The following is a 25,180-nucleotide window of genomic DNA, read 5'->3' on the forward strand; positions in this document are numbered from 1 at the left end:
TTTTTCACCATTACAATTAATCAGTAATGAAAACCCTTGGATGTATATTCCTGAGCACATGTGTGAGTTGTTCTGCATGATGATCTATTTCTATAAACTGATTTTCCAGCCTCACTTTCATTGATGTGCCTGGAAAGTCAGTAGCATGACAGACTTGGGTCTTGGTCACTGACCAGGGACAGTCGAATATTTTTCAACACTGTCATTATTTACCCATTCAGCCAGAAAGAATAAAAATGTAATGCCACGGGAATTCTCAGAACAGCATCCTCTCCTCTTTGAATTCAGGCTTTCAGAACTAGACAGGCTAATGCTCCCAACAACTCATGTTCAGGCCACACGGGGCACTTTGTCACATACTAGTTCACCTGATCCCCGAGTTAGCCCTGGAAAATGGGTATTATTAGCATAGAGATGCTAATAATTTTTTTGATACATGAGGAAACTGAGGCTCAGAGAGGACAAGACATCTGCCCAAGGTCACACAGCTCACAATGACAGAGGATTCAGAAACCAAAGACGAAGGTGATGGAATCCCGCCTTCTTTCTAAATCCATGATGTAGGCTATATCATGGTGTCTCTTCAGAGGTTTACCATGAACAGTTAGCTAAAAAAGCAGGTGCAGTGAACATCTGCCTAGGTGACTGAGTTTGCAGGATGTATTAGTTTCCTCCTGCTGCTGTGACAAATTGTCCCAAACTTCATGGCTTAGAACAACACAGTTAACTATCTTCTTACAGTTCTGGAGGTCAGATGTCCAAAACGGATCTGCAAATGCCTTCCCACCTCCAAATCATAAGGCAGACCCAAACCTGCCTTTTTGTGGATGCCAAGAGCTCCTTCTGGATGCTCTGGCTGAGACTACATTCCTTTCCTTTTCTAGCTCCTAGAGGCTGCCCACATTCCTTGGCTATTGATCCTTGTCCAGCAACTGTAGCATTCTGATCTCTACTTCCATCATCAGGTCTCTCTCTCTAACTGTGACCCTCCTGCCTCCCTCTTGTAGGAACCCTTATGACAACACTGGACCCACCAGGAAGATAAAGGATAACCTCCCTGTCCCAACATCCTTAACGGGATCCCATCTGCAAAGTCCCTTTTGCCACATAACCAGTTCTGGGGATCAGGTTGTGAACATCTTTGGGAAGCTATTATTCTGCCTGTCACCCAAGGGGGTTCCTAGCAGAGTGATTTAGAGCGAGGGCCCTGCAAAGACCTCAGATTCAAATACTTTATCACTTGCTAGCAGATCCAGTACCTGACTTCTCCGAGTCTTAACAGCCTCACCTGAAAAACTGGAATAATAGAATCTTCCTTCTAGGGCCGTTTTGAGTATCAAGTAACACAATGTATGACATGCACGTGAAACACAGTGTTCAATAAAAGGTAGGGAAGTGTCAGAGAAACTAACATGTAGAGGGAGAGGGCTGTGGAGGGGAGGAGGATAAGGAGAAACATGCTTTCTTTGGTAGCTTCTTCAGTTTTGCCTGGGCCTCAGCTTTGGCTGAGAATTTCGTCAGCCACTCCCCAGATCAGCCAGGGTGAGCCTGCTTAAATGGAACACTTTGAAGATGATATCCTGTGATACACAAGACCTGCCCAGTTGGGTCTGCAGTAGAGTGGGGCGGGTCTGGGATGATCCTGGCATGGAAAAGTACAGCAGCTCTTTGCCTTCAGATTAGGAGCTGGGACTGCAGTTCTGACATTATCACCCTCCTGCCCCCATCCCAGGCCTCTCCAAAGTCCGTCTTGCAGAGTCAAATGAAAACCAGATTCCTGGTCTTATCTGAGAGCTACGTGACTGTTTCCTGTCACTCCTTTGGAGCCTGGGAAGGTCCCCACATGCATTGTCTAAACTTTAGGATGAATACACACAGCTCTTAAATGGGAGCGTATTATTATAAGTACATGCCTACACAAAGGGTTCTCCCCATTCGCTAAAATCATGGGTTATTATTTGGGGCTTTCATTCATCCAACAAATATTCATTCAGCATTTGCAGGTGCCCAGGCAAGGTGAAACTTCTCCCAGGGTGGAGAGTATGTGCAGACAGTAGGAATTATGCTATGGGAGGGAGAGCAGAAGCTCTGGAGTGGACCAACCTGGGTCTAGATCCTGACACTTCCCAGCCGTGTTTTCATTGGGCAAAATGACCTCACCTCCTTCAGCCTCAGCTTTCTCTTCCATGAAGTGGGCATGACCAATAACCGCCTCCCAGGTTGTGAGGATTAAATGAGATGGTTCAGGGGATGTCGGTGGTAACCCCGTGCGTGGTTCATAGTAAGTAGGTGAGGAATAGCAGTTGCTGTTATAGACATGGAGACTGTTTCCCCAAATGTCTTCCCACCCCCAAATCATAAGGCAGATCCAAACTTGCCTTTTTGTGGACGCCAAGGTTCTGTTGAGCTGTTAGGGTGCAAGTTAAGAAGCCAGAATAGCGGGGTGGGGGGAGAAATGCCCACATGTTTCCACTCTGCAGGTATACACACGTGGACACCATATGTACCCATGAATTCCGCCTTTGGAAGTGAACTTGATTGCAGCCTATTTTCGTCTGGAGGCGGTGGATTCCCGGTAGGAGGCGCCTTCAGTCCTCGGCTCGATCCTGTGACGCCCGCCAGCTGCCTATCTGCTTCTCAGTGTTTGAACTCCAAAGGGCTGGACGCTCACCCAAGAAGGGGACCCCGGCCTGACCTCTCTCGAAATTCAAAAAAAAAATCTAAGGTTGAGCGAGGGAATGGGAGCCGGTTCGTCCCTCTGTGTTTAGAATCCACGTTTTTTGGCGGTCTGGCTGAAACCAGCCCACCCTAGTTCGGGCGCCAGAGCAATGCGGTTCCGAGGGCAAATCTCCAAGGGGCGGAGGCAGAACCGCGGGTAAGAGGCGTCCGCGCAGACTTCGGGTTTGCCCTCCCCGGAGCCAGGACTCAGCGGCAGCTCTGGGCCTCCCTGGATCCGAACAGAGACTGGCTGCCCGTCTGCCACTCGCGGGCTGGGAGAACGCCAGCCGGTGCCTTGCCGGGAAAGTTCTCGGCAAAGCTGGGGATGAGCCCTCAGCAGGGGAAGCACCCGGTGGAGCGCGTCCCCATCCAGTGCCCGCGCGCAAGAACCCGGAATGGGCCCCACCTGGACCGGGACTCAGGCGTGCGAGCCCGAGAGCTCCCTGGGGACCAGGCATCGGGTGGGGACCCTGGACGAGGGGGTGAGCTGACTCGGTTTTTAAAAACTCGCTTCCTCCTTCCCTACTTCTGCCCATCACTCACCTCGCTGGGCACCAGCCCAGGGCAGAAGTGGGAGAAGGAGGCGGTGGCCTCCCCAGGAAGGAGGAGAGGTGAGTGTCTCGCCAGGTAAAGGCTGGCGGAGCTGTGCCTCGGCGTCTGCGCCTGGTGTGGGACGGAAGCGGGTCTCCCAGCTCTACTTAAACCCCTAAAACCTGGGACTTCTGGCTTGAGACATTCCCCGACCACCACCCGTCACACACACGCGCGCACATACACACGCATGCACTCCGATTATCTGGGCCCTAGGGAGGATGGGGGAGCAGGGCTCTATTTTCTCCCGGCCCCATCTTATCCAACTCGGCTGGCAAGGGTGGGGAAGAACTTAGGCCCGGCCCCCGGCCCGCACTCAGCGTACTCCAGCGGCGTACGCTGGGGAGTGGGTGCCCGCCCCGCTCAGCTGCGATCCCTCGCCTCGGGCCCGGGGGTGGCGCCGAGGGCCGGGAGGGAGGGTCGGCCGGTGGGCGGTGCTTCTCGGGGCTGGAGGCTGCTCCCGGCCGGCGCCGCCCTCCGCCTCCTGCGGTCCCTCCCTCCCTCACGCCGGCGCTCCCAGGCCGCGCTTCCTGCGTCCCTATCGCGGTCCCCGAGAGGGCAGTTCGCCCTCTCCGCCACCGCGTTCCCTAGGCTGAGAATCCCCCGAATTCCAGCCCCGCGATCGCGGCGCCCCCCGAGGAGGTCGCCCGGGTGGGGCGCGGGGGTCGCGAAGCCCCCAGCCCCGGGCCGCCCAGCCGAGACGGAGCCGGACCCGCCGCCTCCCGGGTGAGTCTGAGCCGCCGCGCCTTGCGCCCGCCGCTTCCCGCGGAGCGCTGTGGGTTCCCCTCCGGGCCGGGTAATGGGGCCGAGGCCCGTCTGGGTCGCCTGTCCGTCCGTCCGTCCGCCGAGTGCTTCCCGTCTGGGGTCGACCACCTGGAGGACTCCGCACCCCGCACCCTCTGCGGCCGCGCCCCGCCGGTGCAGGACACTCCCGCCTCCCGGGCACCGCGCCCGGCCAGCTGGCCTCGGCTGGGGAAGGCAGCTGGCCTTGGGGGCCCCCTGTTGGCGGGGACAGGTGCTCTCCGCCCGGCGGGCTTCGAACCCTTGGCCTCGTCAGAAGCGCTTTCAGCGCGTGGTTAGGAGCAGAACTTTCTAGTAGGTCCCAGGAAACCACCTTGGCACTTTGCTCGCGCATCCCTTACTCTATGGAAGTCGGGCCCTTTTAGGCATTTAGATTCGCATGTGTGCGCGCGCGCGCGCGTGTGTGTGTGTGTGTGTGTGTCGCTCTACAAGCAAACACGGGGGTAAAGAATCTGGCGTGAACAAAGTGGATTTAAAGTCCTTCCCTGAGCGCATCGATCGGTTTCTTCATCTGTGAAATGGACATGATAACGTCCCAGGGTGCGGTGGGGCATTCATGCCCAGCACCCAGCAAGCACTCCGTGGTAAGTTAGGTTACGCATAAATCAGATCTCAAATCAGCGCACAAACGGGAGGCGCTTGGCCCGGCGCGCCAGGTCTGCATTACAGGATAATGGTCTCTTTCCCAAGCGGGGGGGGGGGGCGAGAGACCTGACCCCTCCCCCACGGTTTCCCCAGGGAGCAGCCGTGGGGTGCCCTGCTCAGCGTTCCGAGGTGCCTGTGACGGTGCGTGGTACTGCACGTCCTTCCCAACAGAGCGGGAGGTCTGGCTGCTGGCAACTCCGGCGCTGCCGGAGTAGGGTGGGCGGGGACGAGGTGGGCGGGGCCGGGACCCGAACCTGCGGAGGTAGGTCAGCGGGTGGAAGGATTGCCCCTCTAGGGCCAGCCGGCTTCTGGCTTTCCTTTTGAATGGGCTACCTGGAGAACAGCTTGTCTAGGGAACTGTTGGCCCTGAACTGTGAACAGCTTTCACACCCCGGAAACCTGTCGCAGGAGGGTCCTGACCTATTGGGACAGAGCCCCTGTCCCTCCAAATATCTCACTCCACCCATTGAGAGGTAACCCCAGACTAGGAGAAAAGGCCAAAAAAGAGAAAAAGAGGAGGCTGGTGGTGAATCTGCTCCTCATGGCTTCGGAGCTGACAGCTCCCTGTTCGGGTATCTGGGGTCTGCCCCACTGATCCAGAGCCCAGGAGTCTCAGGGAGCCCCTAGCCTAGGGAGGGAGTCAGGGATACTTATGACAAGTGTTGCAGAATTGGCGATACAGTCAGGCCACACCACTTGCTGGCTGTGTGACCTGATCTCTCTGAGCCTCAGTTTCTTCATCTGTAAAATGGGATGATGACCTCCAACAGCAAGGTGGGGTATTTGTGCCTAGCACATTTAGTACTCTATAGTAAGATATGTCACAGGGCTTATGCAAGAACAGAAGAAAGGAAATAACTCAGGAGGTCCTGCTAAGAAAAGAGTATTGGAGTATTCATCAGGGAACTGGAGTCCCCCCAGGGGACAGTGGAGGAAGGGTGTCTGGGCAGATGGAAACACACAGGCAAAAGTACAGAGACAGAAGAGTGCCTGGAGTGTGCCGGGCTGGGGAAGGTGCTCAGGCAGTGGAGGGTGCGGAAATGTAAAGGGAATGGAGGCTCTGGAGTGAGCTGGACTGGACAGGTGGGGCCTTTCTTGGAATCATTCAACATATGTTGGCTGAGCACCTTCTGTGGGCCAGGCACTGTTCTAGGTGCTCAACAAAGATGAACGACATGGAGAAAGATGTCCCTTTCATTCAAGTTGTCTAAGCAGGGAAGTCATCTGATCCCATCCATACATGAAGAAGATAATCCTGGCTGCCTGGAAGTAGGTGAGGATCCTGGAGAAGACTCCTAGGAGAGAGAGGCTGGCCTGTGGGTTGGTGGGGGTGGTGGGAATGAATGGGGGAGCTGGATGGGAGGCCAATACAGGAAGCAGAGAGTAACATGTGGCCTTCACTCATGACTGCTGGTCAAGGGTAAGACTCCGGGGTTCTACATGAGGCTCAGACTGCCAGCCTGGTCTTCTGCCAGAGAGAAGTAGTGAGTGAGTGTCTGGGATATTGGCAGGACCCAAGCCCCTCCAGCTGCGACTTTCTGGTTCTGTGGCTCCAGATGTCACGAGGCCTGGGAGTTTCTCTGTCTGCGTGAGGGATGGGAAAGCTGGAGCAGAGGCCAGCTGGAGCTTCTGAGGCTCCCGTTTTAATAGGATGTGTTTCTGGTCAGTGTTCCTCCCTCCCTCTGCAGGGCTGGCTGTAAACCCCTCAGACCTCTTGGGCTGGAAGAGGCCAGAGTGTGAGGAGCTTTAGTGTGGATTCTCTTCCTCCAGCCCCAAATTAAGGTGGGAGTCATGGGAACGAGAAGCATTGTCTCCCTCGGTGCCAGGAAAGTTGCAGAAGTTTAGATGCCTTCTGACTTGGGATGTGGTATGGGGGCTGCTTCTGGCCGCTGACTTTTGCTTTCGCTTTTGTTTCCGCTTTGAAGCTTGGAGGAATCCTCCTTGCCGTGAAAGCTGTGAGAATATCCTCCTCCATGCTTTAAGTCTCCCTTTGCTTGGAGGGAAGAGGAAGATCCTAGAACGTCTCAGGTGCGGAGGACCTTCAGGTCATCAGAGACATCATTCTCATTTGACAAACAAAACTCAGAGAGGGGATGGAACTTACCCAGGGACACACAGCAGTTCAGCAGCAGAACTGGGACTGGAACCCAGCCCTCCTGAGGGTCCTTTGTGTTCACCTAGGAGGCCTGGCCACATTTAGGACCAAGACTCTTTTGGGCCCCAGGTTTCTCAACCTCTCAGTCTTTCAAGTGGCTCCGTGGAGTAGAGCTCCTCCCCAGGCTGGACAGGTGGCCCAGCCTACCCTGCCAATGTTTTATTCTCCCTTCGCCTGGATTGAGCCCTCGCTGCCATGGCCACCCCTCCTGGGAGCTCTTGCTCCTGAGAAAGAAACCGGTCATTTGTTTGGAAGAAACAAGCCACCTGTTTGGTTTCCCAGTACCAGGCCACACAGCCCTGTCCCTCCCAGACGGCCCCAAGATGCTGACCAGAGATAGCCCTCTGAGGGTCTCTCCTGAGCTCCCCTGACCCTCGACTCCTCCTCCCCTCAGCTCCCGCCTCAAGACTGCTGGTTTGCCCTCGCCTTCTATCTGTGATGTTTACTTGGGCGGAGCAACCTGAAGTCTCCACATTCTCTCTTGCCCTGGATTTATCAGACTTAGCAGCCCTTAAACCTGAATGCTGGAAGCTTTAGATCTTAGAATATCAGGGCCAGAGGGATCTTAGCCATCAGAAAATCCACTCTGCTTATTTGACAACTGGGGAGACCAAGACCCAGGGAAGAGGAGACTCGCCTGAGATCACAGCTGGGACCCGAATCCGAGGTTCCGGAGTTTGTCTCGAATGATTTTGAGGATGATTCTTGAAAAACAAAACGGAGCAACCCCCCCCCCCAGATCCCCTTTCTCTCTGCACTCCACACTACCAGGTGTTTTTGTGGTGTCTCTGGTGACATGGCCAGGAGGAGTGAGGGCTGAGGGTCCTGAAAGATGAGGCGTGCGCATTGAGGAGTGTATCTGCGCATTTCCAGGTCCTGTCTGTTCAAACTGGCATTAACACCATGGCAGGAGCTAGTGAGTGCATTTATCTGGCACTCCCTTAGCCAGACTTGATAATGTGCCTTTGGATGGCAGGCTTTAAAAGTTGTTTTCGTCCCCCGATTACAAAAGAAGTACGTGTTCCTTGTAAAAACGAGCAGATGACATCGTGAAGGCTGGCGACCACCGTTAATATTGTGGCGTTTTATTCAGGTTTTTGTTTGCTGAGCTGTTTCATGTCCTGGTTTGTTGTTGTTTTGTTTTTGAAAAAATAGAGACAAGGTCTCTGTGTGTTGCCCAGGCTAGTCTCGAACTCCTGGGCTCAAGTGATCCTCCCACCTCAGCCTCCCAAAGTGCTGAGATTCCAGGCAAGAGCCACTATGCCCAGCCCGTATCCTGGTTTTTCAATTTATCGTTACAGTGCCTGTTATCTTCATGTGATAATATGAGTGACTTCACACAGGGTCTAACCTGTGGGTCTCACGTGCTTCCACCCCTTGATGGCCAGCAGGTATTCCCTTGGCCTAAACCCTGTGACGCTGTGCAAAGTGCAAAGACATTTCTGATTCGCCACTGTGGGAGTCCAGAGGGCCAGTTTCCTGCATCACTGTGGGGTTTGGGAAAGCAATTCTCTCTGAACTCTTAGAAATGGAAGCCATGGCTATCTGGGCGTGATGGGTGTGACCCAAATTCACACAGAGGGAGGGAGAGAGCTTTGTTTCTTCTGACTTTTACGTATTTATTTATTTTTGCTGTGTTTGTTTTAACCCATCCAAGTGCTGCCACCCCACCATCACTGCCCCTTGCCCCAAATCTCCCTGGGATTAGGCATAGGGTTAGGCAAGTGCAGGTCTCTAGAAAAATCGGTATTTGGCATACTCATCTCCAAACCCTGGCTCTTGCAGAGGAGGTGTTTCAATGGCAAAGATGTGCAGAGAATTTGCTTCCTAGTGGGGTGATTCAGGTAGGACACTCCACCCTGGGGACAGGATGGGGTGCGGTCTCTGTCACTGTCTACCAGGATCACAGCTTTGTTAATGCCATAAATCGTCAGTACTGGAAGTACTAGTGTCTTGGAGATTTTCTAAGCTCATGTTTACAGACTGTGGACAGCCACTTATTAGTGGATTTTGGCATCGTTAAGTGGTTTTCCGCTGGCTTTTTAAAAGTGAAGTAGAAGACAGTGGACTAGAAAAGAGAATGCATTTCCTGTGGCGAGAAATATTCACTAGTAAAACTTTAAGTTACCTGCTTGTGGATGCGCACTGAGTCACTAGGTAAAAACGTATTTCCTACTGCACTACCTGTTTGTGGATGCGCACTGAGTCACTAGGTAAAAACGTATTTCCTACTGCACGGTAAGAACCTTGGGCAATGTAGCTCCGGTTCACTGGTTTTTATACTGTGATCCTGGGAAACCTTGGATGGGTCCTAGAAGCAACTCAGGGGTTTGCAGGGACAGAGCTGAGTGGTGGAGGTGGGGCCAACAGGAAGGAAGCTCGGCTTATGCTAAGGATACAAAACATCCACTTTTAAAAACTCTGTGACTTTAAAAATAAAACAGAAAGTTGGAAGCCATTGTTCATCTAGCCTCCTCAATTCTTAAAAGAAGAAACGGAGGCCACAAAACAGAGAGGCTGGGGCCTTTGCTGCGGGAGGTGGCACTCAGGCCTCACATTGAGGAGAATCTACAAATGTGGGCCCTTGACCCCTCCACAAATGAGCGACTCAAATGACACGTTCACGATGCAGGCTGTGACCCCTACAGGCCCCACTGTCGTGTGCACCAGGAATTCACGTTTATCCCAAAGCCTGTCACTCTCACGCCAACAGCCCAGTTTATATTGCTGAGATGCACAAAGCATTAATTTTTTCAATGCCACATTTCAAACAAAGAAGTGTTAATAACCCTGTTCTGGCATTTCTTTTTTTGTTTTGTTTTGTTTTATTTTTTGAGACAGAGTCTTGCTCTGTCGCCAGGCTAGAATGCAGTGGTACAATCTTGGCTCACAGCAACCTCCACCTCCCCGGTTTAAGCAATTCTCCTACCTCAGCCTCCCGAGTAGCTGGGATTACAGGCACACGCCACCACACCCAGCTAATTTTTTTTTTTTTTTTTTGAGACGGAGTCTCGCTCTGTCGCCCAGGCTGGAGTGCAGTGGTACGGTCTTGGGTCACTGCAAGCTCCACCTCCCGGGTTCATGCCATTCTCTTGCCTCAGCCTCCTGAGTAGCTGGGACTACAGGCACCGGCCATCACGCCTGGCTAATTTTTTGTATTTTTAGTAGAGACGGGGTTTCACTGTGTTAGCCAGGATGGTCTCGATCTCCTGACCTCGTGATCCACCCGCCTCGGCCTCCCAAAGTGCTGGGATTACAGGCATGAGCCACCGTGCCCAGCCTAATTTTTGTATTTTTAGTGGAGATGGGATTTCACCATGTTGGCCAGGATGGTCTTGATCTCTTGACCTCGTGATCTGCCCGCCTCAGCCTCCCAAAGTGCTGGGATTACAGGCATGAACCACCACACCTAGCCTTCTTCTTTTTTTAATGTCCCCAGAGCTTTACCACTGGAAGCTTCCCAGGCCCATCCTCTGACCCGAGAGGCCTTTGAGATGATAAATCCAGGATCACCAAATCCTGGCAGAACCTGGCAGAATGAGAACTCACCACATGGGGCAAGTTCTTGTTTTTAAGATCGTGGACTCACATAATGTGCAGTTTTAGATGTCTCCGGGAGGTTTTGCTATTTCCTCTACTCAACAGGTAAAATTAGGTGGCTCTAAATCTTGGGGAATTTTATGTCTTTTCCATGTTTTTCTCCTCACATCTGGTCTAGGGAGGGGTGCAGAGAAGCGGGTGGGATTTACTTACCTTACCTTATCCTACGTTTTCCTCATTAGACCTCTGCTGGTTAGGGTATGGGGCATGGTTTGTTGACATTTGGTGCAGGAAAATGACTTTGTTTTATTTTATTTATTTATTTATCTATTTATTTATTTTGAGACAGAGTCTCACTCTGTTGCCCAGGCTGGAGTGCAGTGGTGCAATCTTGGCTCATTGCAACCTCTGCCTCCTGGATTCAAGTGATTCTCCTGCCTCAGCCTCCGGAGTAACTGGGACTACAGGCACATGCCACCATGCCTGGCCAATTTTTGTATTTTTAGTCCAGATAGGGTTTCGCCATGTTGGCCAAGCTGGTCTTGAACTCCTGACCTCAAGTGATCCCCCTGCCTTGGCTTCTCAAAGTGCTAGGATTACAGGCGTGAGCCACCACACCCAGCCAGAACATGATTTTAAAAAACAAAATGAACACGCAAACTTTCTTAAGTTACCATAAGATACCTCACCTATAGCTTCATTAAAACCGCCTGCAATTTGGAGAGAAGCCGTTAGGTACTAGAACTGCCTGTGGGTAATTATTGTTTTCAAACAGTAATTCTCTTCTTTTAGGGAAAGTTGCCTGTAGCTAAACACAGGCGCCATCACTTTAAACAAATCTTCTGATACATATGGTGTGCCAGGCACTGAGCCCAGGAACAAGGGAGAGTCAGGCCCTGCCCCCCGCCCCGATGGAGCTGATCCCCCGCGGGGGACGGCAGGGATTGTACCTTAACAACATGTGAATAAAGGTGACGAAGCACAGCCCACGAAGGAGGAGGCTTAACCCAAACTTGGAGAGTCAGGAAGGATTTTCAGAAAGAGTGCAGTCTGAGCTGAAATGGGGAGCGGGGAGGGGAGGTGCAGCCGCCGCCAAAGGTCTTCCTGGGGAGGCAACTGCGTGTGCAAAGGCCCCGAGGTGTGAGACAGCTTCATTCACACAGGCCAATACTGAGTGTAGAAACGCTACCCTCAGGGCAGATGCTGATGGCACAGGTGGAAAAAGTATTTTACATAATTTCTTCCTAAAAGTCACTTTGGGGGCTGGGCATGGTGGCTCATGCCTGTAATCCCAGCACTTTGGGAGGCCGAGGAGGGCGTATCACTTGAGGTTAGGAGTTCATGACTAGCCTGGCCAACATGGTGAAACCCCGTCTCTACTACAAATACAAAAATTAGCTGGGTATGGTGGCACGCACCTGAAGTCCCAGCTACTCGGGAGGCTGAGGCACAAAAATCGCTCGAACCTGGGAGGCAGAGGTTGCAGTAAGCTGAGATGGCACCACTGCACTTCAGCCTGGGCAACAGAGTGAGACTCCCTCTCAAAAAAAATAAATAAATAAAATAAAAAAGGTCATTTTGGCTCTGGCAGTTTCTCAAAATATTAAAATCAAATCACTGTGGGATCCAGCAGTTCCACTTCTGGGTGCATACTTGTCTTAGTCCATTTGTGTTGCTGTAAAGAAATACCTGAGATTGGGTAATTTATAAAGAAAAGAGGTTTATTGGCCGGGTGCGGTGGCTCACGCCTGTAATCCCAGCACTTTGGGAAACCGAGGTGGGCAAATCACGAGGTCAAGAGATTGAGACCATCCTGGACAACGTGGTGAAACCCAGTCTTTACTAAAAATACAAAAATTAGCCGGGCGTGGTGGTGGGCACCTGTAGTCACAGCTACTCAGGAGGCTGGGGCAGGAGAATCACTTGAACCCGGGAGGCTGAGGTTGCAGTGAGCTGAGATGGAGCCACTGCACTCTAGCCTGGCAACAGCAAGACTCCATCTCAAAAAAAGAGAGAAAGAGGTTTATCCAGCCCACGGATATACAAGGCTGTACAAGAAGCATGACATCAGCATCTGCTTCTAGTGAGGGCCTCAGGAAGCTTCCGCCTCAGGCGGAAGGAGAGCAGGCGTCATGTGGTGAGAGAGAAGAGGAGAGAGGGAGTGGGGAGCAGACTGTTTAACAACCAGATCTTTGGGTACCAAGCCATTCAACAGGGATCCACCCCTATCAACCAAACATCCACCAGGCCCCACCTCCAACATTGGGGATCAAATTTCTCTTCTTTTTTTGAGACAGAGTCTTACTCTGTCACCCAGGCTGGAGTGCAGTGGCACAATCTTGGCTCATTGCAACCTCTGCCTCCTGGGTTCAAGCGATTCTCATGCCTCAGCCTCCCGAGTAGCTGGGATTACAGACATGTGCCACCATGTCCAGCTAATTTTTGTATTTTTAGTAGAGATAGGGTTTCACCATGTTGGCCAGGCTGGTCTTGAACTCCTGGCCTCGAGTGATCCACCAGCCTTGGCCTCCCAAAGTGCTGGGATTACAGGCGTGGCCACTGTATCCAGCTTGGGGATCAAATTTCAACGTGAGATTTGGAGAGGACCAATGTCCAAACTATATCAATACTCAAAAGAATTGAAAACAGGTTTTTAAAGACATATTTGTACACCCATGTTTATATGAGCATTACTCATAGTAGCCAAACTATGAAAACAACCGAAGTATCCATCAAAGGATGAATAAACAAAATGTGGTCTATCCATACAATGGAATATGATTCAGCCTCCATGTGGAAGGAAATTCTGACATCATGCTGTAACATGGACGAACCTTGAGGACATCATGCTAAGTGAAATAAGCCAGTCACAAAGAGGCAGATACTACATGATTCTACTGGTATGAGGAACCTAGAGCAGTCGACATCATAGAGATGGAAAGTAGAATGTCAGTTGCCAGGGGCTGGGGGAAGGGCAATGGGGATTTAGGGTTTAATGGGTAAGGAGTTTCAGTTTTGTAAAATGAAAGCGTTCTGTGAATGCATGATGGTGATGGTTACACAGCAGTATGAATGTACTTAATGCCACTGAACTGTTCATGGAAAAATGGTTAAGATAGTCAACTTTATGTTATGTGCATTTTATCACAATAAAAAGTTGGTGGCGGGGAGTCATTTTGGAAACAAGACTCAGATATTCATTCGGCCATATCATTCACTGCGTTCTCTCTACAGACCAGGTGTTCTTCCAGGCTTTGGGGGAAAACGGTGCTAAGACAGGCTCAGTTCCTGCCTTCTTGGAGCTTACACCTTATTAGGCAGCAGGGAAGAGTCAGTCAAGTAGGAAACCAACATGTAAAATAACAAATCAATGACATGTCAAATGCACTGATCTGAAATCTTTGCCACTTCCCTACTGCTGGCGGGATCAAGCCGAGGCTAAGCTCTTTAACTTTCAGTAAAGCCCGGACTTCTTAGAGTCGGCCTCGGTTAATCTTTCCAGACCTATTACTGCTGCCTTACCCCCACTTCAACTGCATCAGTCACAAGGAACCACTTTCCACCCCCACCTACCTCATACCCCTGCTCAAAGCCAGGAACTTTGGTGGCTTTTTTCCTTTCTGTTCCTTCTGCTTTTCTTTCTAGACTGCCCAGAAGTTTCAATTCCAGAAGTTTATCCTAAGAAAACAATTAATGAGTATAAGGAGTTAGTTTCAACACTGTTATTTTTTGTAATAATAGCAACAAAATTAGAAACCCCTTTTGTTTGTTTTTAATCTGTCCAGTGACAGTCCTAGCCAAGACTCTTTAAATATATTTTTGTTTAATTTTGGAATAATTTTAGATTTATAGAAAAGTTGCAAAGGTAATATGGGGCATTTTTGTCTACCCTTCACACCCAACTTCCCCTAATGTTGGCCTTTTTTTTTTTTTTTTGGTGAGACAGAGTCTCACTCTGTTACCCAGGCTGGAGTATAGTGGCATGATCTCCGCTCACTGCAACCTCCACCTCCTGGATTCAAGGGATTCTCCTGCCTCAGCCTCCCGAGTAGCTGGGATTACAGGCATGCACCACCATGCCTGGCTAATTGTTGTATTTTTAGTGAAGACGGGGAGTTTTACCATGTTGGCCAGGCTGGTCTCGAACTCCTGACTTTAGGTGATCCGCCCACCTTGGCCTCCCAGAGAGCTGGGATTACAGGTGTGAGCCACCACGCCCAGCCTAATGTTGACATCTTATATAACCGCATTATGCTTATCAAGGCTAAGAAATTGACATCACAACTAAACTACAGACTTTATTTAGATTTCACCAATTTTCCCACTGCATTTTTATTCTCCAGGATCCAATTCAAGATGCCACATTGCATTTGGTCATCTTGTCTCCTTAGTAACTTCCGAACTGTGACACTTTCTCAGTCTTTTCTTACATTTCATGACCTTGAGAACTTTGAAGAGTACTGGTTAGTGTTTTGCAGAACTTCCCTGAATTTGGGTTTGCCTGATGTCTTCTCGTGACTGTACTAGGCCTTTGGGTTTTGGGAAAGAATCCTAGAAAGGTGAAGTGTGCTTCTCATTGAATCATGTTAGAATGGAAATTATATCAGTGTAACTTCTTATTGATGACATCAGCCTTGGTCTCTTGGTTAAGGTGGTGTCTGCCATGTTTCTCCACTGTAAAGTTACTACAGCCCCTTCTTGGAAGGGTATTCTTTAACATGAGAGTGAAAGGCAACATTATAACAGGGATTATTGAAAATGATTTGTAGATTAGGCTCCTAAAATTTAAAAACTTTGCTATATCAAATGATAAACTGGGGACAATATTTGCAACACAGAACAGACAAGGGATTGTGTTCTGAATACATGCAGGAGCTTTGCTTTTTTTGCTCTTTTTTTCTTTTTGAGACAGAGTCTCGCTCTGTCGCCAGGCCGAAGTGCAGTGGCACGATCTCAGCTCACTGCAACCTCCACCTCCCGGGTTCAAGTGATTCTCCTGCCTCAGCCTCCCAAGTAGCTGGAACTACGGGTGTGCACCACCACGCCCAGCTAATTTTTGTATTTGTAGTAGAGACGAGGTTTCCCCATGTTGGCCAGGGTGGTCTCCACCTCTTGACCTCATGATCTGCCTTCCTCGGCCTCCCAAAGTGCTGAGATTACAGGCATGAGCCACTGCACCCAGCCTGCTTTTCTAGTTAGTAAGGAAAAGCTGAATGCCCTAGTTGAGAAATGGGCTAAATAAGAAATGCTGAGGTTGGGCACAGTGGCTGACACCTGCAATCCCAACATTTTGGGAGGCTGAGGAAAGAAGATCGCTTGAGCCCAGGAGTTTGAGATCAGCCTGGGCAACGTGGCGAGACCTCGTCTCTATAAAAAATGAACAAAATTGGTCGGGCGCGGTGGCTCACGCCTGTAATCCAAGCACTTTGGGAGGCCGAGGCAGGCAGATCACGAGGTCAGGAGATCGAGACCATCCTGGCTAACACGGTGAAACCCCATCTATACTAAAAATACAAAAAAATTAGCCAGGCATGGTGGCGGGCACCTGTAGTCCCAGCTATTCGAGAGGCTGAGGCAGGAGAATGGCGTGAACCTAGGAGGCAGAGCTTGCAGTGAGCCAACACTGCACCACTGCACTCCAGCCTGGGTGACAGAGTGAGACTCTGCCTCAAAAAAAAAAAAGAACAAAATTAGTTGGGCATGGTGGCATGCACCTGTAGTCTCAGCTGCTTGGGAGGCTGAGGTGGGAGGATTACATGAGCCAAGGAGGTAGAGGCTACAGTGAGCCGTGACTATGCCACTGCACTCTAGCCTGGGTGACCCTGTCTCAAAAAAAGAAGAAGAAATGCTGGTGGCCAATTAGAACATGGGGAAAAAATAGAATCAGTGTTCAACCTCATCGTATTAAAGGAAATGCCGATTAAAACAATGCCATCTTTCACATAGGAAATCTAGAATGTTTTAAAAGTTTTAAAATTTTAATTTAAATAATACTAACTGGGAGGTAGTGCTTTCAGGAGCTCAGCGTACAAGTATAAACTGGAGAACAGTCTGAAAATTCAGGCCCAAACCTTTAAAACACTTAGCTTTAAAACACTTTCAATTCCAAGATTTTAACCTTGTTATTAAAATCTTCAATACCAAGATTTTATCCCAAGGTAACAATTTATGGTTGGATAAGGAGTTAATTTCAACACTATTTTTTTATAATAGCAATAAAACTAGAAATCAAATATATTTGCAGCAACAGGGAATTGGTGACATAAATTGCAGCTCTTTCATATACTGAAGTGGTCCTCAACCGCTAAAAATTCCAGTGTTGATGAATACTGGTGATATGAAAGATTGTTCATTATACATCAAATTTTTAAAAATTAAGGTTATACTGGGAGGCAGAGGTTGGGATGAGCCGAGATTGCACCACTGCACTCCAGCTTGAGTGACAGAGTGAGATTTTGTCTCAAAAAAATGTTAGGGTTATAAAACTATTGCAACAATATCCCATTTTTGTAAAAAAAACAGAAAAAGTATTTTGTTTACATAGCACACAAGAAAGCATGGAGACCATCATAGATATTTATCAGCAGTTATGGATGGGAGTGGCCATGGGGGGTTTTGATATTCTTTCTGCTAGTCTATATTTAACTAATTTTTATTTCATAAACAAGCATTGTTTTCATAACCAGAGAAAACTGTTGTTGATAACACCCTCTCCTCCCATTTGGAACTTTAGTGACCTGTGCTGAAGACCCATAGGCTTGTTATGCATCCCACAGGGATTACTGCCAGGCAAGGTGCTTTGGGAACTGTAGAGAGCTTTGAAGACATCAGCTGCCGCTCCTGGTGACTGGTTTACCCTTCAGACTTCGAGTATCTGGGCCTCCCTTCTTAGACTTAGGAAGCTGAGACAGGAGCATGGTGGAAGCCACAGCAGCCATAGCCAACTAAGAAAATACTCACCCCAAGGCTGGGCGCGGTGACTCACGCTGTAATCCCAGCACTTTGGGAGGCCGAGGCGAGTGGATCACTTGAGATCAGGAGTTTGAGACCAGCCTGGCTAACATGGTGAAACCCCGTCTCTACTAAAAATACAAAATTAGCTGGGCGTGGTGGCAGGTGCCTGTAATCCCAGATACTTGGGAGGCTGAGGCAGGAGAACTCTCTTGAACCCAGGAGGCAGAGGTTGCAGTGAGCCAAGATCACAGCACTACACTCTAGTCTGAATGACAGAGTGAGACTCTATGTCAAAAAAGAAAGGAAAGAAAGAAAATACTCGCCCAGCATTGTATTTTATATACACGTATGTAATTTTCAATTTGAACATAGTTCGATGAGTTTTGACAAACACAGGCAGTCGTGTAACCATCACCACAATCAAGATGTAGAAAAGTTCCATCACCCCCCAAATTCTCTCCTGCTGCTTCTTTGCAGTCTTTCCTATCTCCACCCCCCAGTAGCCACTGATCTGTTTTCTGTCCTTATAGTTTTGCCGTTTCTAGGATGTCACGTAAATAGAATCATACAGTATGGTGCCTCTGGAGTCTGTCTGCTTCTGCTCAGTAGAATACATTTGAGATTTCCCCACACTGCATTTATTCCATGGTATAAATGTGCAGGACCACAGTTTACTTATCCCTTCACCTGTTAAAAGGATATTTGGATTGTGTCTACTTTTTGGTAATTATGATTAAACATTCAGAGGTTTTTAGTATCAGTGTATGTTTTCATTTCTCTTGGGCAAATACCTAGGAGTGGAATTGTTGGGTTTGTATGTGAGTGTATGTTTATATGAAATGACCAAACTTAGAAGGTTTGGGCCAGTTCCTCTGGCCAGCACCAGGGCTATGCAGGGACCTGATGAAACATTGATAATATCCTCCCCTGCCATTTGGAATTTCAGTGACCTATGTCGAAGACCCGGTAGAAACCATTTGTCTTTTCTGGAGTGACGCTTTCACTTTGCCAGCTGATGTGGGTTTCACCCTGCTAGGGAGGAGGTTGACCACCTCCCCATTGATGACTCTCCCCTTCCCATATCACAGACATGGAAATGACCATGAGTAGTGATAGTTCTTAACTTAAATAACTTTTTCATTAACTCTTTTTCTTTAATTAGGAAACTAATATATGCACATGATATAAAAAATCAAACGGTGTAAAAGGATGTCCAAAGAAAAAATATCCATCTCCCTCTCATTCCAGGCTCCCAGTCCCTTATACAAGAGGTAGCCACCATCTGCGATTTGTTGTATATACTTCTAGAAATTGTCTCTGCATATAATGATGCTTTTATATGCTGCTTTTAGATGTTTGCCTGGTCATCAAAGCAATAAAGTATTATAGTGGTCAGGATCATTATGAAATTGTTGGGTAATTTCAAACTTGTAATAACTTCTATGAGGGTCCTCAATCACCTTTAAGGACCCGCTGAAATTGTCTGTCAAGCATTCTCTGTCAAGTATTCTATCTCTGCATTTATCTGTGGCAGGTCAGTAGCTTTCATCAGATTCTCAAAGGGATCTGTGCACCAAAAGAAAGAAGAGGGGTAGGGAAGAAAAGAAGGAAGGAAGGACTATAGAGGCAGTCTTTTACAGACAAATGGTAGATAAATGTAGAATGAGCTTGGATACATCTGCAATTAGCTGTAACTCAGAATGTATAAGTTCCCATTTTACGTATTATTGCCCCTTGGTTTTATGATTGGAAGCCGGTAGAACCATTGATTTAACAGCATAGGCTAAGTTTTGTCTTGGGCTAAGAGGAACTGTGCCTGGCTGAGCCAAGAGGGACGAAGGCCATGGAGCTCTGCAACCTTGCCTGTGTGTTCAGACTGACTCACTGTGTCTGAGGAAGTCTGTTGGTAGCTTTACAACACATGCACTCTCTCTCCCAGGGCGAGCCAGTGACTGGGAACTTCTCACAGAAAGGAGTAGACAAAATTGCTTCCCACAAGAGGGCTTCAGGCTGAAAAATATTCAAGAAGAGTTTAGGGAAATTCCTGGGAGGCACAGCCATATCTGGCTCATGATAAAAGTTACAGATATTTGGGGATTATCCTTGTTAAGTCAACATCAGGAGTTGGAGTGGGAAGCAACCAAGCTTTCCCATGACTCTTAAGTAATTTGATGCTCAAAACAGTTCTATGTTGGGGAAACCAAGGCAGGAGTATGCTAGCTACGGTGCAAACTACCCCACATCTCAAGGACTAAAGGCACTCCAGTTACATTTTCATGTATTGGGTGGGAAGGTGGGGTTTTGGCTCCACACAGTCATTCAGAGACCCAGGCTTCTATCTTCAGCACTTCCTCTCCAAGGGTTTAGTTAGCTAATAACAGGGCCCACAGCTAGAAAGTGATGGAGTCGGGATTTGAACCCAGCCAGTCTCATTCCAGAGTCTGTATTCTGAACTATTATGCTATGGTGAGAAGCAAAAGTACTGGCATCTAACTAGATCTACCTGGCATGTAACTTCAGAACTGGGAAGTAGGAGATAACTTGGGATCCTCAGGAACATTTGTTCCTTGTTGCCAAGGAATCAAGCTCTTCTTTTTAAGGAGTGAGATGGGTAAATCTGAGAGACTTTTTTTTTTACTTTGTCTTCAGGTGAGAATTTTCAGGTTCCACACATAAAAATGAGAGCCTTTCCCCCACCAAAAGTGTGCCCCTGAAATAAATGTGCATGAGACTATGTTGCCTGGTGCTTGGGTCTTTCCATTAGCGAATATCAACCCCCAAAAGCTGATCGCCCTTCCACCATGATACTGCTCATTGCAGGGAGGAAGTTTCAGACATCTCAGCAACCTCATTAAAACATTTTTTCCCAGTTGAAATGTCTTCTTGTAGAAACAACCCAAATGTCCCATAGAAAAGCCTGGAAAACCTGCTATGGTTTCTACAAGGTTACACAAGGGGAACACCACATGGCCATTCAAAATGGCGATGACGCAGAAGGCTCTGAAAGATGTAGAAAGATGGGTCTAATTTGCTAATGTAAAAAGGCAGATTACGAAGCTGTCCATTTTTTGTTTCAAAAAAATACACAAAGAATAAAAATTTAACTATTTAATATAATGTTTCCAATGATTATTCCTAATGGATTACAAGTAATTTTTATTTCCTCTCTCCCTATCTTCTCTTTTCTAACCTGTACTTTCTGAGTTTCCCACAGAGAAACATGTTTGACTTTGTATTAAAGTAACAGCTTTAAGTTCAAATGGTTCTAATGATCTGGGTGACCTTGAGCCACGGCTCACTTTCTCGAAATGGGGAGAATAGTTGTAGGATTTTGTGAAGATTAAACTATAAAAGTACTTAAAACAGTACATGCTCAATACATTTTTAGGTGTTACTGTCATAATTATTTTTGAAAATCTTTCCATTCTAATAAGTTCATTCCAAATCTAAGCCAAGCACACCTGACAGTCGTGAGGCTTTATCTCAATGCCTGGGAGTATGGACCCGTGAGCAAGCCAGCTTCCTCCTTTCCCTCCTCTCCCCTGGCCCTCTGCTACAGGGCAAGGTAAAGCTAGGTGACTGGGATGCTTCTCTTTTTTTGTTTTAATCTTTCTTTTTTTTTTTTTGAAATGGAGTCTCAGCTCACTGCAACCTCCGCCTTCCAGTTTCAAGTGATTCTCCTGCCTCAGCCTCCTGAGTAGCTGGAATTACAGATGTGTGCCACCACGCCCGGCTAATTTTTGTATTTTGGCCTCCCAAAGTGCTGGGATTACAGGCTTGAGCCATCGGGCCCTGCCCAGGATACTGCTTTTAAGTGTGATCAGGGCAGCTTTGGCTGATGTCTCATTTCTGTCTTCTACACAAAGAAATAACTCATGGTTCTGGGCATAATGGCATTTTCGTTCAAAGCATGGATTCTGAAGTCAGACTGCCTGGGTTCCACATCCATTAAATGGGGAGAATAATAATGCCACCCTCCCAGGATCGGGGTGAGGATGAAATGACACTGCACGTGAAGCCTTAGCACAGCATCTCAATAAATGCTAACTCTCAGAGATACAATGGCAAGCCCCAGAAATCCACAAAGCATAACATCAACCATGTTGTAATGAACAATTTAGTGGTATGTTGTACACTCACAGAGTTGTGCAACTGCCACCTCTATCTAGTTCCAAAACATTGTCATCGCCCCAAAAAGCATCGTACCCATTAAGCATTCCGTCCCCATCTCCACCCTCCCCCGCCAACCCCTGCTGCTGGCAATCACCTATCTCCTTTCTCTCTTTCTGGACATTGCATGTAAATGGAATCACATAATATGTGACCTTTTGTGTATGACTTCTGAGCTTTTTTGTTTGTTTGTAAACTATTTTAACCTTTTTAAAATTTGAGACAAGTTCTTGCTCTGTCACCCGGGCTGGAGTATAGTGGCATGATCTCAGCTCACTGCAACGTCTGCCTCCTGTGCTCAAGTGATCCTCCCACCTCGGCCTCCCAAGTAGCTGGGACCACAGGCGCGTGTCACCACATCAGCTAATTTTTGTATGTTTTGGTAGAGACAGGGTTTTGCCATGTTGCCCAGAGTGGTATCAAACTCCCAGGCTCAAGTGATCTGCCCACCTCGGGCTCCCAAAGTGCTGGGATGATAGGCGTGAGTCACCACTACACCTGGCCTATTTTAACCATTTTTAAGTGTACAATTCAGGGACATTAAGCACATTTACAGTGCTGTGTGACCATCGCCACTGTCTTTTTCCAGAACTACTGCATCATCCCAAACAGAAATGGAGGCAGGTTTTTTTTTTTTTGAGATGGAGTCTCACTCTGTCGCCCAGGCTAGAGTGCAGTGATGGGATCTCGGCTCACTGCAAGCTCCGCCTCTCGGGTTCACCCCATTCTCCTGCCACACCCTCCCGAGTAGCTGGGACTACAGACGCCCGCCACCACACCTGGTTAATTTTTTGTATTTTTAGTAGAGACGGGGTTTCACCATGTTAGCCAGGATGGTCTCGATCTCCTGACCTCGTGATCCGCCCGCCTCGGCCTCCCTAGAGGCAGGTTTTCTAAATACCTGCATGAGTGGTTCTGCATCTTCAGCTTGTGTTAGAATCCTCTGGGGTGGGGGGCTCATTAAAACACAGATTGCTGGGCCCTCCCTTCCCCCATCCCCCGCCACATCCCCCATCCCCAGTTGCTGATTGAGTAGGTCTGAGTGAGGCCCCAGGATTTGCATTTCTAACCAGCTCCTGGGTGACGCTGATGCTGTTGATTTGGGGCCACACCTGGAAGACCGCTGTTTTAGATCAAAAGGTTTGCAGGACAGAGTGGATGATGGCATCCTTCAGGGTCAGTGAGAGAAGCCAAACTTCTATGACCTATGGGATAAGGGGTTTATTATAGGAATTAGATCTTATCAGGGGCATCACCACCTGGATCTTAGGTCAGGGGCATTACCACCAGGTCCTGGGTATACGGGCAAGCTGGTGGAGAAGTCTACAGCCAGCCCGTTGTCTGGTCCATCCCCAGCCAAGTGTCCAGGGGTGGGCCTGGGCTGCTGTTGGTTAACAGGACCAGCAGTCAGGAGAAAGAGCTGGATGCAGAATGGAGGACAGGCTCAAATGTGCTGGCACCCACTGTGCTGTCTCTCACAGCATCCAGTCATGATGACCTCTAAAGTGTAATGGCCGCTGCTTCACTTCCATCTCCCAGCTTTCCACAGCTTCCTCTTTTGACCAATTAAAACCTAGAACCAGTCAGAGAAGGGGATTCTGGGAAAAGTAGTTCCAGCCTAACCAAGCCGGCACAACAGGAACTACCACAGCTGATGAATCAGTCCTTGCCATGGAACCTCCTCCTTGAGCCCACAGTTGGTTTCTGGGGCTCTGCTGGGGGTTCCCTGACTCTCTTGACAGGACCTTCTAGCAGACACAGATGTGGTCCATCCCAGCAACGCCTTGCTCAGATCATCAGCTGAGAACTTAATAAAAACAGATTCCCAGGGCCCAGCCCAGGCCTGCCAAGTCAGACTTCAGCAGTGGGACTCATGAATCAGATTTTTAAACAAGCTCTCCAGCTGATTAAGGTATCTAGCCAGGTTTGGAACTTACGATGTATGGAAAAGAAAGTGAACTCTGGCCAGGCACAGTGGCTCACACCTGTAATCCCAGCACTTTGAGAGGCTGAGGCAGGTGGATTCCTTGAGCCCAGGAGTGCAAGACCAGCCTGGGCAACATGGCAAAACTCCATTTCTGCAAAAAAGAAAAAAATACCAAAATTAGTGGAGCATGGTGACACGTGCCTGTAGTCCCAGCTACTTGGAAGGCTGAGGTGGTAGGGTCACTTGACCTTGGGAGGTCAAGGTTGCAGTGAGTCAAGATTGTGCCACCACACTCCAGTGTGGGCAACAGAGGGAGTGAAACCCTGTCTCAAAAAAAAAGGAAGGAGGAGGGAGGGAGGAAAGAAAAAAGAAAGGAAAGGAAGGAAGGAAGGAAAGAGAGAGAGAGAAAGAAAGAAGAAAGAAGAAATAAAAAAAAGAGAGAGAAGAAGGAGAGAGAGAGGGACAGAGACAGAAGAAGGGAAAGAAAAAGAGAAAGTAAGTGAACTCTGGGGCTCGACAGCCATGGGTTAGAATTCTGGTTCCACCACTTGCCAGCTCTGTGATCTTGAGCAAGTGACTTAACCCTTTATGATCCTATATTGTCTGCAAGAGTGGCTCCTTTTCTATCATTTCACTTTCCACTGTTTCAGTTACCCGTAGCCAACTACAATCTGAACATATTAAATGGAAAATTCCGGAAAGATATGATTCATAAGTTTTAAATTGCATGCCATTCTGAGGAGCGTGATGAAATCTCACACTGTCCTCCTTCAGACGTGAATCGTCTCTTTGTCCAGCAGATTGGTGCTGTAGACACTACCTGCTCATTGGTCACTTAGGAACGGTCTGGGTTATCAGATCAGAAAACGTCCTATGTGTAAGGTCAGGTGCTGTCTGTTTCAGGCATCCACTGGGGGTCTCGGAACGTATCCCCTGAGGATATGTACTCAGCTATTAAATGGGCCAATGCCTACCTCCTTCGTGGAGGGTTGTGGGAACCGAATGCGGCCATGTGTAACAAACTTCTGGCAGGTGAAATATTACTGTGCTTAATCCAGTTAATAGTTGTACCTAGACATGCCCAGGGAGTAGGTCAGATGGGCCCAGCATCTCCTCTTTCTACTTAGGAATCTGGGGTTTAACCCGATCATATTCTTTTTTTTTTTTTTTTTTTTTTTGAAACACAGTTTCACTCTTGTTGCCCAGGCTGGAGTGCAGTGGCGCAATCTCAGATCACTACAACCTCTGCCTCCCAGGTTCGAGCGATTCTCCTGCCTCAGCCTTCCGAGCAGCTGGGATTACAAGCGCACACCACCACACCCGGGTAATTTTTTGTATTTTTAGTAGAGACGGGGTTTCACCATGTTGGCCAGGCTGGTCTCGAACTCCTGACCTCAAGTGACTCACCCACCTCGGCCTCCCAAAGTGCTGGGATTACAGGCTTGAGCCACTGCACCTGGCCAACCTGATAGTATTCTTAACACAGATTGTTTTCCTGCCGTCATGAAAACTAGACTTGCTTTAAAGTCTTCAGAGTCTCAGTTCATATTCCAGGCATTGTTTTATATAAATATCATCTGTTTATTTTTTCTTTAAGCAAATTTCACAAACTCCATCTAAAAAAAAAAAAAAAAAGTCTGTCAAAGAAGAGCCTTTCAACTTCCAGTTCTGTTTATGTA

The 25,180-nt window shown here is 48.4% G+C and overlaps 2 protein-coding genes across 9 annotated transcripts in view; one reads left to right on the forward strand and one right to left on the reverse strand.

The window, feature by feature from the left end:
• The first annotated feature begins 3,801 nt into the window (after positions 1–3,801).
• TMEM51 (transmembrane protein 51) overlaps positions 3,802–25,180 on the forward strand; it is a 70,093-nt gene continuing 48,714 nt past the window's right edge. For 3 of the 8 annotated variants that reach the window (XM_031669816.1, XM_021942607.2, XM_031669732.1), the window contains exon 1: positions 5,010–6,783. The gene's annotated coding sequence lies outside the window, so the exon portion shown is untranslated. Of the gene's footprint in view, positions 4,036–5,009; positions 6,784–25,180 lie in introns of those variants that run through there. The other 5 variants (XM_031669743.1, XM_031669778.1, XM_021942667.2 and 2 more) reach the window with 5 other exon arrangements.
• C1H1orf195 (chromosome 1 C1orf195 homolog) lies at positions 19,002–22,817 on the reverse strand. Its single transcript, XM_031669924.1, is given in 4 exon segments — positions 19,002–19,188; positions 19,191–19,316; positions 19,318–19,414; positions 22,645–22,817. Coding segments are annotated over 4 exon segments (381 nt in total). The 5' UTR covers positions 22,743–22,817; the 3' UTR covers positions 19,002–19,128.

Source organism: Papio anubis, chromosome 1 (genome assembly GCF_008728515.1).
Source record: "Papio anubis isolate 15944 chromosome 1, Panubis1.0, whole genome shotgun sequence".
NCBI lineage: Eukaryota > Metazoa > Chordata > Mammalia > Primates > Cercopithecidae > Papio > Papio anubis.